The sequence below is a fragment of the Ascaphus truei genome, chromosome 3 (genome assembly GCF_040206685.1).
Source record: "Ascaphus truei isolate aAscTru1 chromosome 3, aAscTru1.hap1, whole genome shotgun sequence".
Lineage (NCBI taxonomy): Eukaryota > Metazoa > Chordata > Amphibia > Anura > Ascaphidae > Ascaphus > Ascaphus truei.
The window spans coordinates 339,243,340-339,256,232 of NC_134485.1; the positions used below are offsets into that span (position 1 = coordinate 339,243,340).

The 12,893-nt window shown below is 41.4% G+C and overlaps 1 protein-coding gene across 5 annotated transcripts in view; it reads right to left on the minus strand.

Annotated features, from left to right (window-relative positions):
• The window catches only part of SCN8A (sodium voltage-gated channel alpha subunit 8), a 165,207-nt gene that overhangs the window by 129,724 nt on the left and 22,590 nt on the right, over positions 1–12,893 (minus strand). For all 5 annotated transcript variants that reach the window (XM_075591650.1, XM_075591645.1, XM_075591649.1 and 2 more), the window contains exon 2: positions 7,682–8,011. In XM_075591650.1, coding sequence (XP_075447765.1) covers positions 7,682–7,957 — 276 coding nt within the window. In that variant the 5' untranslated portion in view covers positions 7,958–8,011. The remainder of the gene's footprint in view (positions 1–7,681; positions 8,012–12,893) is intronic.

The following is a 12,893-nucleotide window of genomic DNA, read 5'->3' on the forward strand; positions in this document are numbered from 1 at the left end:
CGGACCCGGCAGCGGTAGGGAGAGCGCCCCGATCGGAGGGCGCTCTTCCGCTGCTTCGGCGCGCGCCCGTCACTCTCGGGCGCGCGCCAGGCTACTGCTGCGGCCAAGAACGGGCAAATGCTCGAATAAACTTGGCCGCAGCAGTAGGTTCCTAAGACTTGGTGCCCCAGCAATTGCCAAACCAATTGCTTCCATAGTCAACTCTATGCTGTCTGCAGGCCATATCCCTAAGACCTGGAAAACTGCCACAGTTGTCCCAATCTTCAAAAGTGGGGACAAAAATACTGTCTCAAACTACAGGCCAACCTCCCTTCTCCCAATCCTATCCAAAGTCATGGAAAAATGTGTCCACTCCCAATTAAGCGATTACTATACCAAGACAAATTTCCCTAGCCAATTCCAATCTGGCTTTCACCCCAAACACTCTACCGTATCTACCCTGCTAAAAGTTTGCAATGAAATCCAGTGTAGAATGGAACGGGGACAACTCACTGGTGCAATATTCCTAGATATTGCAAAGGCTTTTGATACTGTTGATCATGCTATCCTGCTTAAACTCCAGAGCTCTGGAATAGGTAAGCATGCTTTAAACTGGTTTCAGTCCTACAGTACCTATCAGGTAGATCCCAACATGTGTCCATCTCAGGCTCCAACTCCAACCCCCTGGATATCACCTGTGTCATCCCGCAAGGCTCTGTTCTCAGGTCCCTACTCTTCTCAGTGTTCATCAATGATCTTCCCACAGCTTGTAAGGAAGCATCAATACACATTTATGCAGATGACACAATCCTATATGCACACAGTCATAGCCTCTCCGACCTTCAACACATACTTCAGTCTGACTTTTTGAGACTCGAAAACTGGATTTCCCAAAACAAACTGTTTTTAAACACTGACAAGACAAACAATGGTATTTATTTATAAAATATTTTACCAGGAAGTAATACATTGAGAGTTACCTCTCGTTTTCAAGTATGTCCTGGGCACAGAGTTAAGACAAATAATACATGGTTACAAGTATTTGGGACCAAGACTACATTTTTAAAGCTTCCAGTGACTGAGCTCCAGATCAGAACCAACGCTAACACCACCCTAACTTCTGTTACTAGTTTTAAATACCTGGGCATATGGTTTGACTCCCATTTAACATTCGGAATGCACATTGATACCCTGACATCCAAAACCTATGCCAAACTAGGTGTACTTTACAGGAACAAATCCTCCCTAAGCCCGCTGACCAGAAAGCGTATCGCACAGCAGATGCTAATGCCAATTATAGACTATGGAGATATAGTATATGGCTCGGCACCCCAAACCCACCTTAGCAAACTTGACACCCTCTACAATTCAATTTGTCGTTTTGTTCTCCAATGCAACTACAACACACATCACTGCGAAATGCTCAAAGAACTAGATTGGTCATCACTCGAGTCTAGGCACAAAGTTCACCTTTCCAGTCTTGCCTTCAAATACTTTCTGGGCAAGTTAACCACCTATCTGAACAAGCTCCTCACTCCTACCACGTCCAGCACTTATCATCTGAGATCAGACTCCAAAAGACTGTTCATGGTCCCAAGGCTCAACAAAGTATCCGGCCGTTCCTCCTTCTCTTACCGTGCACCCCAAACATGGAAAAATATACCGGAGACTCTCACATCCACCACCAGTTTAAGTTCTTTCTAAACGAAGACTGTCTAAGATTTTAATCTGGTCTGTAACTGTTACATAAGCCTATAATCTACATCTTCTCTAACTGTGCATGCAATGTCTTGTATATAATGTATACCCTGTTCATTTATGTAACTGTATTTTTAACCATGTATTATTTATCATATTAACTATGTCCAGGACATACGTGAAAACGAGAGGAAACTCTCAATGTATTACTTCCTGGTAAGTAGCAGAAGCAACACAGGGCACAACGGATTTGCAAATCTAAACTCATTTATTTGAGCCAACACAACGTTTCGACCTCAGGAGGTCTTTATCAAGCGACAGTGGCCACTGCCACTGCGGGTCACATGCCAATGACTGACATCACATGTGTCCCCACATAAAACCTTTTTTTTTCTGCACTGGATTGATACCAGAGGCCAGCGGAGGTCCTTGGGTGGTCCCCGCGCGGGTGTCTGGGGGTCCCCGGTGGGTTCCTGCGGGTGTCTGGGGGCCTCCAGGTGGTCCACACAGGTCCTCAGGTGGTCCCCATGGGTGTCCGGGGGTGTCTGCTGGCCTGCAGTATCAATCCTGACATTTAAAAAAATGCAAACCATTCAAATTAATATACCCACCCCAATTCATACAGTACAGTAATGGCCAATCTTGTGGTACTGAGCCTGTGGAAATGGAGTCCTTGAATATTAAATGTAATGGTTTGGCTTACTGAATTTAGCTCGTTGAGAACTCTTGGATGTATGCCATCGTGGCCAGGTGCCTTGTTTACTTTAATTTTATCAAGCCGCCTATGAACTTCTTCCACTGTTAACCAATTGTTTAATATAGGAGGTTGTGGCTTCCTCTGGCGGCACTACTATTGAAATTGATTCTTCCCTGCTAAACACAGAGGCAAAGAATTTGTTTAATACCTCAACTTTTTCCTGATCTACGGTACAATAATCTGCCTGCCCATCTCACACTGAAAGGGTCCTATATTTTCTTTTCCCATTTTATTTTTTTGTTATTAAGGTACTTAAAGAACTTTTTAGGGTTGATCTTACTTTCTATTGCAATCCTTTTTTCATTATCCATTTTTGCCAATTTGATTACCCTTTTGCAATTTTTGTTACATTCCTTATAATTCTGATACGATGTCTCCGTCCCTTGTGACTTAAAGAATCTAAACGCCTGCCTCATCCATTTCATCCCCTACCTGTTTATTTAGCCACATTGGTTTTGACTTATTTCTTTTATATTTATTACCCAAAGGATATACAGTAAACTGATAAACTGATAAGTGTGCTTTTCTAACAATGTTTTAAAGACTGCTCATTTATCTTCTACATTTTTCCCTGCAAAAACATCATCCCAATTTATTCCCTGTTGATTAGTCCTCAGTTTATTAAACTCTGCCTTACTAAAGTTTAAGGTCTTTGTTGAACCCAAGTAATTTGTTTTTGATCATATATTCAAATGAGACCATGTTATGATCACCGTTACCCAAATATTCTCGGACATGAATATTTGTTCTTATTCTTACATTGTTTGACATTACCAAATCCAGTATTGCCTCTCCTGGTTGATTCCTCAATCATTTGGGTCAGGTAATTGTCTTTAAGCACCCCCAAAAAACTGTTTCCTTTTGTTGTAATGCTAATCTCATTGCCCTAGCCTATGTCATGATAATAAAAATCACCCATTATACAAACATGATCTAGTTTTGATGCATTGTCCATTTGCAAAAGTATTTTAGCTTCCTCAATCTCTGTAAGGGTTCTGATCCTGGGTTTGGTTGGAACTCACCCTTACATGGCTATAGAGGTTTCAGGCAATTGAAATGAGCAATTGGGTTCAGCTGTTCCTGTTCCTGTACACTTGGTATCGTCCGCAGTCTGTGACCTCGACCATCGGATCTGTGTTGAAGCACCCTTCGCTGGATCTCCAGCGCTACAGCTGCACTGTTCCGGTGGCCGTTCTTGCTTTGTAGTCTCCGCCTTCCAGAGGCTTCATTGGGCTGTTGCCGCTATGCTAAAGCCTTCACTGATCCTGACCCCAGCCTGTGACCTGACCATCGCTCCTGTGCCGCCTGCCTTGACCCCAGCCTGGACTTCGTTTACTCTGATCTCTCCAAACCTGACCGAGATAACCACGACGATGGAATCTGCACTCAGCGTCAGGTCGGTGTTTCTCTATCCACCTGCTCCTCACTCACAGTGCCACCATCTGCACCACTTGTCCCAGCCAGGGCCTGCTCAGTGAGCACTAAACGCCTTTCAAGATTGTCAATGTTCCTCAATATTGCAAGTTTCCTCTTCAAATCAGCAATCTCTGACTAAAGAGACCACCTGCTCACACTTCTCACAGCGGTATGCTCCTTGGAACAGCTGCTGCAAGTGAACATATATGTGACAAGATGTGCATTGAGTGGCATTCTCAATTCTGCTCATTATTACACTATGCAGTTATAAATACTAACAATTAGTTAGTCAATATACTATAACTTGTTTAACCCCTTCCTTGATCAAACTCCTTCTGGTTTCTTTTACTTAGAGTGTTATTCCATTTTTCAGACGGATCAAGCAAATAGAAGAGGTGGTGGAGTATTTTTATATGTTAAACTAGTAAAACCTCTTATAAGGGATGATGTTTATGAAGGGAATTATGAAAACGTAGAGACTTTCTGGATAGACATTAGCAGTGGAGGTTTGTAGGGCTATGCTAAAAACCTCCAAATATCCCAGATTGAGGCAGCCAAAATACTTTTGCAAATGGAGAAGGCATCAAAACTAGATGTTTGCATAATGGGTGATTGTAATTATCCATACATAGACTGGGGCAATGAGATTAGCATTGCAACTAAAGGAAACAGAATTTTGGGGGTGCTAAAAGACCAGTATATGACCCAAATTATTGAGGAACCAACCAGGAGAGGGGCATTACTGGATTTGGTCATATCAAACAATGTAGAAGTAATAACAAATATTCAAGTCTGGGAATATTTGTGAAACAGTTATCATAACATGGTGTCATTTGAAATAAATGATTAAAAACCATATTACTGTATATGGGTTAAAAAATAGAAAGGCAGATTTTAATAAACTGTGAAATCTACAAGAAATAAATTGTGGTTACATTTATGCATGTGGTAGATAAATGGGCAGTCTTTTAAACATTTTTAAAAAAGCACATTTATCGGTGTATACCCAAATGTCTGACTACCATGGGTCTTGAGCATACCCCCCACCCCCTCCAAGAGAGAGGGGGGGAAGATAGGTTCAGGACCCTCTGCAATAGATAATCCGATTGGATTTATGCATTGGGCACCCTTGCCCCTGCTGACCTATATGAGTGTATTGAGATCAGTACTGTGGTGTAATATATATATTTAGATGTTTTTGTTTTTTCCCTTGATCATCTACCTATGCCACATATGGCTTTTTTCACTCGTCTGGCCTGATCAGGCCCTCATTTGTGGTTTCAATCCCTGTATGAGGTTTTACTATTCAGCACTCTGATTACGTCAACATTTTTATTTTTTAGATATGGTTATACAGTATATATAGCATACAATAAAAAAAAGTCCCCGGTGGTGGCTGCTGCACACGTGCCTGGCATCCTGGTGGCGCGTGCACAGCTTAAAACCGCAGTCTGTGCTGGAGCTACAGGGCTAAAGATGGGGGGAGAACGTGATGGGGCCATGTCATCCGGCTGGTTCGCCCTCATTGGCTGAGCCGCCGGGTGCGTGGCCAGCTCTGTCACCAGTTCTGAATACAATTTCCTAGTATTCAGAAAATCTGGTTGTGCATCGCGGCGGCAAATTACGTGCCAGGGTAGCTAGTGGGGCCGGCCCCATTGATGGGCAGTTCTTTGCCCTGCAGCGCGCAGGCTCCGGGGACCTAGCCTAAGTCACGTTGCATGTGACGAAACGCCCTGGAACCCGGATGATTGCGCGCTACGTCACCACGCTTTTGAGCAGCTGTGTTCCAAGACACTGGGGTCATCATCAGTGGCAAATCAATAGTCCTCTTTTGGTTGAACACACTACAACTAACTCTGTGTCACTTTCCCCTGGGTGGCCTGCGGCAACCCCTATAACGCTGATTGAGTCAGACTCCGGATCACCGAGCGGGATGTCAACCATCCATGCGGTACCATAGAAGACTGCAACAGATGACTACCACTTGGATTTTTTAAATATTAGTTATATTCACTCACTGTATTTGAATTGGCACTCACACTTTTTTTTGTCTAAAATCACTATTTTGTGATTTCAGTGTGTATGGAGATCTTCACCTACACACTATATTTTGCACTGTTCACTTATTATTATCACTTAACAAGTGCTAATTATTTTGTTTGCATATGTGTATATGTGTATATACACACACACGCACACCTATGTGTGGGTAGGTGTATATATGTGATGGTGTGTGTATGTAAACAAAACCTACAAATTTGCTGTCAAAATGAGCAGTTGTATAATACATAAAATAAAGTTACTTGTACATTTCAACACTACTATTTCATGTTGGGGAAGCGCAGGGCCGGTCACGTGACTGCCAGAAGCCAATGGCAGTCCGTGACGTCGGCGCCGTGATGTGGCGCGCTAGTCCCGCCTCCCACCTGGCACACAAGCGCGCTCGCTGACGCTCATGCAGGGACAAGAAAAATCTCCTGCTTGAGCAGGAGAGCATGAGCGTCAGCACGGCTCAGCGCTCTTCCCTGCACCATGTCCCAGGCCTAAGAAATGGTGTCTTTAATCATTGTTTTTCTATTAAATAGATAGCTATCATAATAAATCCCATCATAAATGTATATCATGATCGTGAGATTTTATTGAGAGTAGTTACTATCAAAATGTCTTATAATTTACCACTTATTGTGACATGTCTTAATTCTACCGACATGCTGCTTGTCATAAGGAAAGGAAACATAATAGCAGGGTTTAAAACTAATGAGTCTCTGAGCCATTTCCTTGCAAAATCGGTGTCCAACAATGGGTCACAAATCATAAAACAGCCCTATTATAATTGAGGAAATCCATTAATTTACAAACTGGAGGCATGTACATCCATTTAAGCCACTTTTTCTTATTCTCCAAGGAGAGATCTGAAAACATGTTGATGGAGCAATTTAGACTTGAGGCATTTGCACTCAATCAAATGGCAACTGCAATGTAATTCCTCCAATGCCAAGACACAGTACAGTATCCAAGAACACTTCTAGGGATGTGCAGATTCTTTTGGGGTAAAATTTCACAGAAAGCACAAAAAACAACGATTTGAATATACTGTGGCATACAATTATTTTCACACAAGCATGCTCTAGCATAACTCACAGTGACAAAGTGCCCACTACAATTTCTCCATCAAATATTCAAGCATCTGAAAACTGAGGTTTGAATAAATGAAAGGCAAGATCAATCCAAACAATGACTAAACAGATGTACAGATGTAGCAGACTTTATCGATTCTGCTAATAACACAACATACCGTGTTGTAACGCAGAATATCAGAGAGTTTCCATCGGATTCAATAGCATGGATAACATCTCAGAATAGCTCACCATAACGTGCCATTGGGAGTAATAACTCAGGTTAGATCTCTATAGTAGAAGTACAGATCATGCAAGTCAGATAAAATATCATAAACCATTGTATGAAGCCCCAGCAAGCTTAGTATTGGCATTCTATGCCGGGAAACAAATTGATAGCTTCAGTATCTCAAGGATCAATCATATATGCTTCCTGGACCGGCATACTACAATAAGTGTAGATGTTTGACTTTAGCAATACTTTATGTTGCAGATACAGCAAGTATTACTATCCATTACCCTATTATTGCTGCAGTAAGTTACCTCCTGTTGAAAAGTTGTAGCAGTTACCATTCATCATATTACAACTCTAAAAAGTCTAACATCCTTCCCACTGACTTTTCTTCAATCATTCGTCGCACACAGAAAGCATGTTATCAACCAAACACCTCAACATATACATTCCTTGTATTTTTTTTCTCAGACGTGGACTCACTTTCTGGTTTGAATAAAAAGGGTCCAAGTCCTCGATTGGCTCAGCAATCATGTGTGAAGGAACATCACCATAGATAAACGGCACACTTCTGCCTGCTTCCAGGTCACCATTTGGTTTTGGTTTATTGTCATCGTCATCATCTCTGTGGCTACTGTCTGGCTTTGGTGGCTTTTTCCCCTTCTCTTCGGCTATGCGTTTTTCAATGGCAGCCAAAGATTCACGAGTAAAAGCTTTGAAGCTATGAGGGCCGGGCGTTGCAATAAGTGGAGCTGCCATCTTTTCATTCTGCAGCAGCTTCTTTAGTGATGAAGCATCCAAGACAGGTCAACTCTAGATGGAAAAACAGAGAGAGAAATCAGAAACTATAAAAGTACAACACAAAAATAATGTCCCTTGTTTGCAGAAAAGTGTTTGCTCATTTCCCAGTTGAATCCCTTGGTATGGTTTCCCATAAAGTTCCAGATCACCTAACGTAGTTCTTACCTTCAAGGTGCTCTCCTCATTTACTCCTCCCTACATATTAGCTTTTATTTCTCACTACACCCCTCGTGCCTCCTGCGCTCTTCTCACAACTGTCTCTTTCCCACCCTTCTACATAAACTGCTCGCTCACCTTAAAATCTTTCTACCTCACTGCCCCTTACCTGTGCAACATCATCTACCTGATACCTACCTCTAAGATCCTCTACCTTACCCTGTCTTTTAGTGTGGAAAATTCTATAGGTACAAATGTAAAGAGGCTAGTGAGAAAAAAAAAACCCAGAGGAAAAGTAGCAAATGCTCAAACTACAGTACTAACAGACAAATTTATATCAGAGTGATATTGTTTCGAACAGGAGAGGGCAGTCAAGGATTGGAATGTTAAAGTCTCTCAACTGATTAAGGGTGAGCAGTAATGTAGAGATAAGATGACTGTTAAGTTGTTAGAGAAACAGTTAAAAGAAGAACAGTTATCTAAGGCCGCGGCCCCACTGCCTGCGCTGCACGCAAGGCAGGCGGCGCGTGCAGCCAAGTCCCCCGGTCTGCAGAGAGCTGCAGGGGGAAAGACAAGGGGGGCGTGACAGGGGAGTGTCGGGGGCGCGGCTGTGACATCACCCTGCAGGTTCGCCCTCATTGGCTGAACCGCCTGGGGGCGTGGCCTAGCGCTCAGTCACGACTCCAGCTCTCAATTTTCTTGAGAGCAGGAGTTTGTCGGCGCAGCGCAGCGGCCCTCTCGAAGCAGGCCCGGCCCCATTGTGGGGCGGATCTTGTCCCTGCAGCGTCTGCCACAGTGGGCACTGCAGTAGCCATCGGGGACCTGGCCTAGGGCTAAGTTGAAAGAAGAGTTAGAGAAGCCGGTAGATGAGAAAACTGAAGAATGTATGCAGTTGGAAGATGAAGTGGTGATGTTGAGGGAGGAATTGCGCTGGCAGAAACGATACATAGATGTCTAAAGATATAAGAGCACAAACTTAACACACTGCTATAACAAAACCCAGCGCATGGACCAACCCAAGTAGTCGAGGAAATAGTTGTCAGGACCCAATGAAAAAATTACCTAAAGGCGTAGTCAAAAGACAAAAAGGTTATAAGCGGAAAGGTTAAGGCAGAGGCTGAGAAAGAATCTAAGGTTAAGACCGTATACACTCCCCCAGCCCCCCCAGTACAGGACTATATGCACTATAAAACACTTATTGGCACCTGGGATTCATCAGTGATTCCAGAACTGTACGTGTCTCGGTTAGAACAAATAGTTAAACAGTTTTGTTTAGAAGACAGATGCCTGCCCATTGCTGGGTATGTTTGTCCCCCCTGAATACGCAGAGCTTGTTACACGTGACATATTAGGACTGGCAGATGAGACTGACGAAGTGGGGTGGACTTGTAATAAGGAGCACTCACGAGATTGGAATTACTGCCACTGGCGCACAAGGATATAGATAAAGCAGTGCAGTATATCAATAAAGAAGGTTGAGAGGACTCGGGTGGACTTGTATGAAGGTGTATTTATTAATAGAAATGGTCAACATTTCGGTCCCAACCTAGACCTTTCTCATGACAAATTAAATGAGTAAAATGCAGAATTATATACCCTGTAAATACCCAAAATGTATAGCGTGAGTCGTGTGACCCCATGGATCACTGAAAGAAAACTGTTGGTGCTGACTTCAAAAGTTATACAGTGCTTTTGAAGGTTAAGACCTCAACGTCGACCATTTTTAATAAATACACCTTCATATAAGTCCACACGAGGGCTCTCAACCTTTTTTTAATGAAGTGGTATGGGCAACAGAAAGACAGACATTTTTCTCTAAAGGAAGCTATTGTGTATAATGCCCCCATTAATTGGGCAACTATTCAGGGTATCACTATAGGACCTAATGAACATCTGACACTTTTTGGAAATAAGTTATTTATTGCATATCAATAATTTATGGGTAATGCAGTCCGCAAAGAATAATCAGTATTTATAGATTTATTGATAAACCAAATTCCAACACTGCCAGTGTCTATTATCTTCATTTTATTAGTGCAGAATGAGATATACCAATTTCAAAGGAAAATGTTGCAGGAAAACAGAAACAAGGGCTAACACAATGGGCTCACGTCCAGTGTAAAATGTACAAAAAGATTGAATCAATCTGATGAGAATTAATGCTCCACTTTGATCTTTTCTAGGTGAATCAAAATGAAACTGATAAAAAAAAAAAAAGATTTCACCTAGAAAAGGATGGATGAATTTATACTTACAATTTTCATTGGGAGGAGCCCGATTCACGCCGCTAATTATGGCAAATTCTGTCAAACAAACAATGACAATGGGACAAGGAAGACTAAGGAACTAATAAATGAAAGAGATTCCGAATTTGCGTTGCTCAGTAGGTTTTTCCTCATAGCAAAAAGGAACAATGGTAAAGTACAGAATGTAATTGAGTACTAAAGAGGAAGATCGCACATCACAGATTATAAACAATTTGAACATTAAAGGTCGATACATGATACTCCGTAAAAGAGTGTCTTCTTACTGAATAACTGTACATAAGGAAACTAGATGAATAGAACACGTAGAAAGATTACTCCTATAATCTACCCTATAATAGGACTATTTAAACAGCGCGTGCAAATCAAGAACAAAACAAAGATGATCTTCACAACCTGCCACAGTAAACTGTGACAGATAAAAAGGGCTAGCAGAGCTATGATAACACAATCCAAGACTATTAGTGACTATTGTACTTATTAATAATTAATGTGTAAATATTCTGCACAATATAATTAGTAGAATATAAAAAATAAAATGAGACAATAAAGATAAAATTATAGCATATTTCTATTGTAGTTGATGTATACTAAATAAATAGCTGAATGAAAAATAAAAACATTAGGAAAATCAAATTTGATGAATGAATGTAACACAAAGAAGAGAGCAATAACTGCTCAACACAGACCTTCCCAGATGAGACACTCCTCAGCAGAGACAGAGGGACCCGGCAAAATTCTAAATGATGGTACTTGCATCGATACACTCATTGAACCCTTTCGGTGACAAGGTGCCCAATGTATAGATCCAAAATGTTTCTTTAGCACAGATTTAAAAGGTTATCTCCCCCTAATAGTGAAGGTGGAACGGCTTCCAAGCCCATAATAGTCATAGACTGAGGGTCTTTATGATCTATTTCTGAAAAATATCTAGATAGACTACACATTTGAAAGCCCCTTATTACGTTCCGACGATGTTTGAGGAATCGTGTTGCCAAAATAAGCATCATCCTCCCAATATACTGAGGTCCACAACTGCAGGAAATTGCATACTGTATACCACATATGTGGACAAACAAGTGATGTGGCCTATCACAGAGTGTTCTGAAAATCACTGTGAAACTATGTTCTGTGTTATTTTGAGGTGCTTGCACATAATGCAATATCCTCTACCACACCAATTACAAATGTCCTATTCACTAGATTCACTAGAAATAGATCACTAGATTGTTGGACTTTACCGATTTCAATTTACTGAGCGCCAAGGTGGTCTTCATATTCCTAGCTCTTTTGTAAACCACTAGAATCTGTTTAGGTAATTTTGAACCAATAAAAGGATCACTTATTAGAATTCTCCAATGTTTGTTTAATACTTTTTTGATCAAGTGTGCACATGGATTATATTTGGTGATGAATTTGAGGAATTCATAGGGTGAGTCAACTGGATTCCTACTATTGTTTATATCACATCGTTCACCCCCTTTATTACGGGATTGTTCTAGAAGACAAACCCTGTCCGTTTGTTTTGCGGACTATAATGTCTTTAGTATCTGTCCTCTACCAAATCCCTTAATCAGAAATCTATTGACTAATAATTGACTTTGTGCATTAAAATCAGACTCTGAAGAACAATTCCTCCTGATCAATTGACTTCTTGGAATGTTGCCTAACCATTTCTTATAATTATTACTGGATGAATATATGTAACCATTGGTGGCAACTGGTTTGAAATGCGTTTTTGTGTAAAGTTTACCGTGACCACACACAGAGTTCCAAATCCCAAAACACTATTTTATAAGGATCAATGTGATAAGTAAATTTTAGATCCATATCATTGTTCCTGAATGTGAAGACTATAGTTGATAATTCCTCTTTGTCCCCTTCCAGACAATGATCAGATCTATGTACCGGCCATAGAACACCAAACCTGCCCCCAGGCCGAGCATCCCCCCATACATGGAGAATCTCCCACAGTCCCATGTAGGGGTTCGCATAGCTGGAAGCGAATCTGGAGCCCATAGCTGTACCACACATCTGTAAATAATATTTATCTTCAAATAAAAAATTATTATGTTCCAGTATAAAAGATATACTGGACAAGAGGAACTCTCTCTGGGTGGCACAGTGTAAAATCCATTTCCAAGAAGTGTCTGACTGCACCTATACCTTTGTGATGATTAATACATGTATAAAGTGATGCCACATCACACGTGGCCCAAAGGTAGGTGCTTTTCCAGAGAATGTCGGAGGTAGAGTCGATGACATGCAAAGTGTCCCTGAGATAAGATCTTAATTTGACAACATAAGGTTTTAGATAATGGTCAACATATAGTGACATTCGTTGTCATCGACAACACCCGAGACTATTCGTCGATCAGGAGGATTGTCCAGAGTCTTGTGGATTTTCGGGATATGGTAGAAGACCATATCTGTGGTTGAATAATCTGTGGTGGTGTCTCACGAGTGCTTGCGCC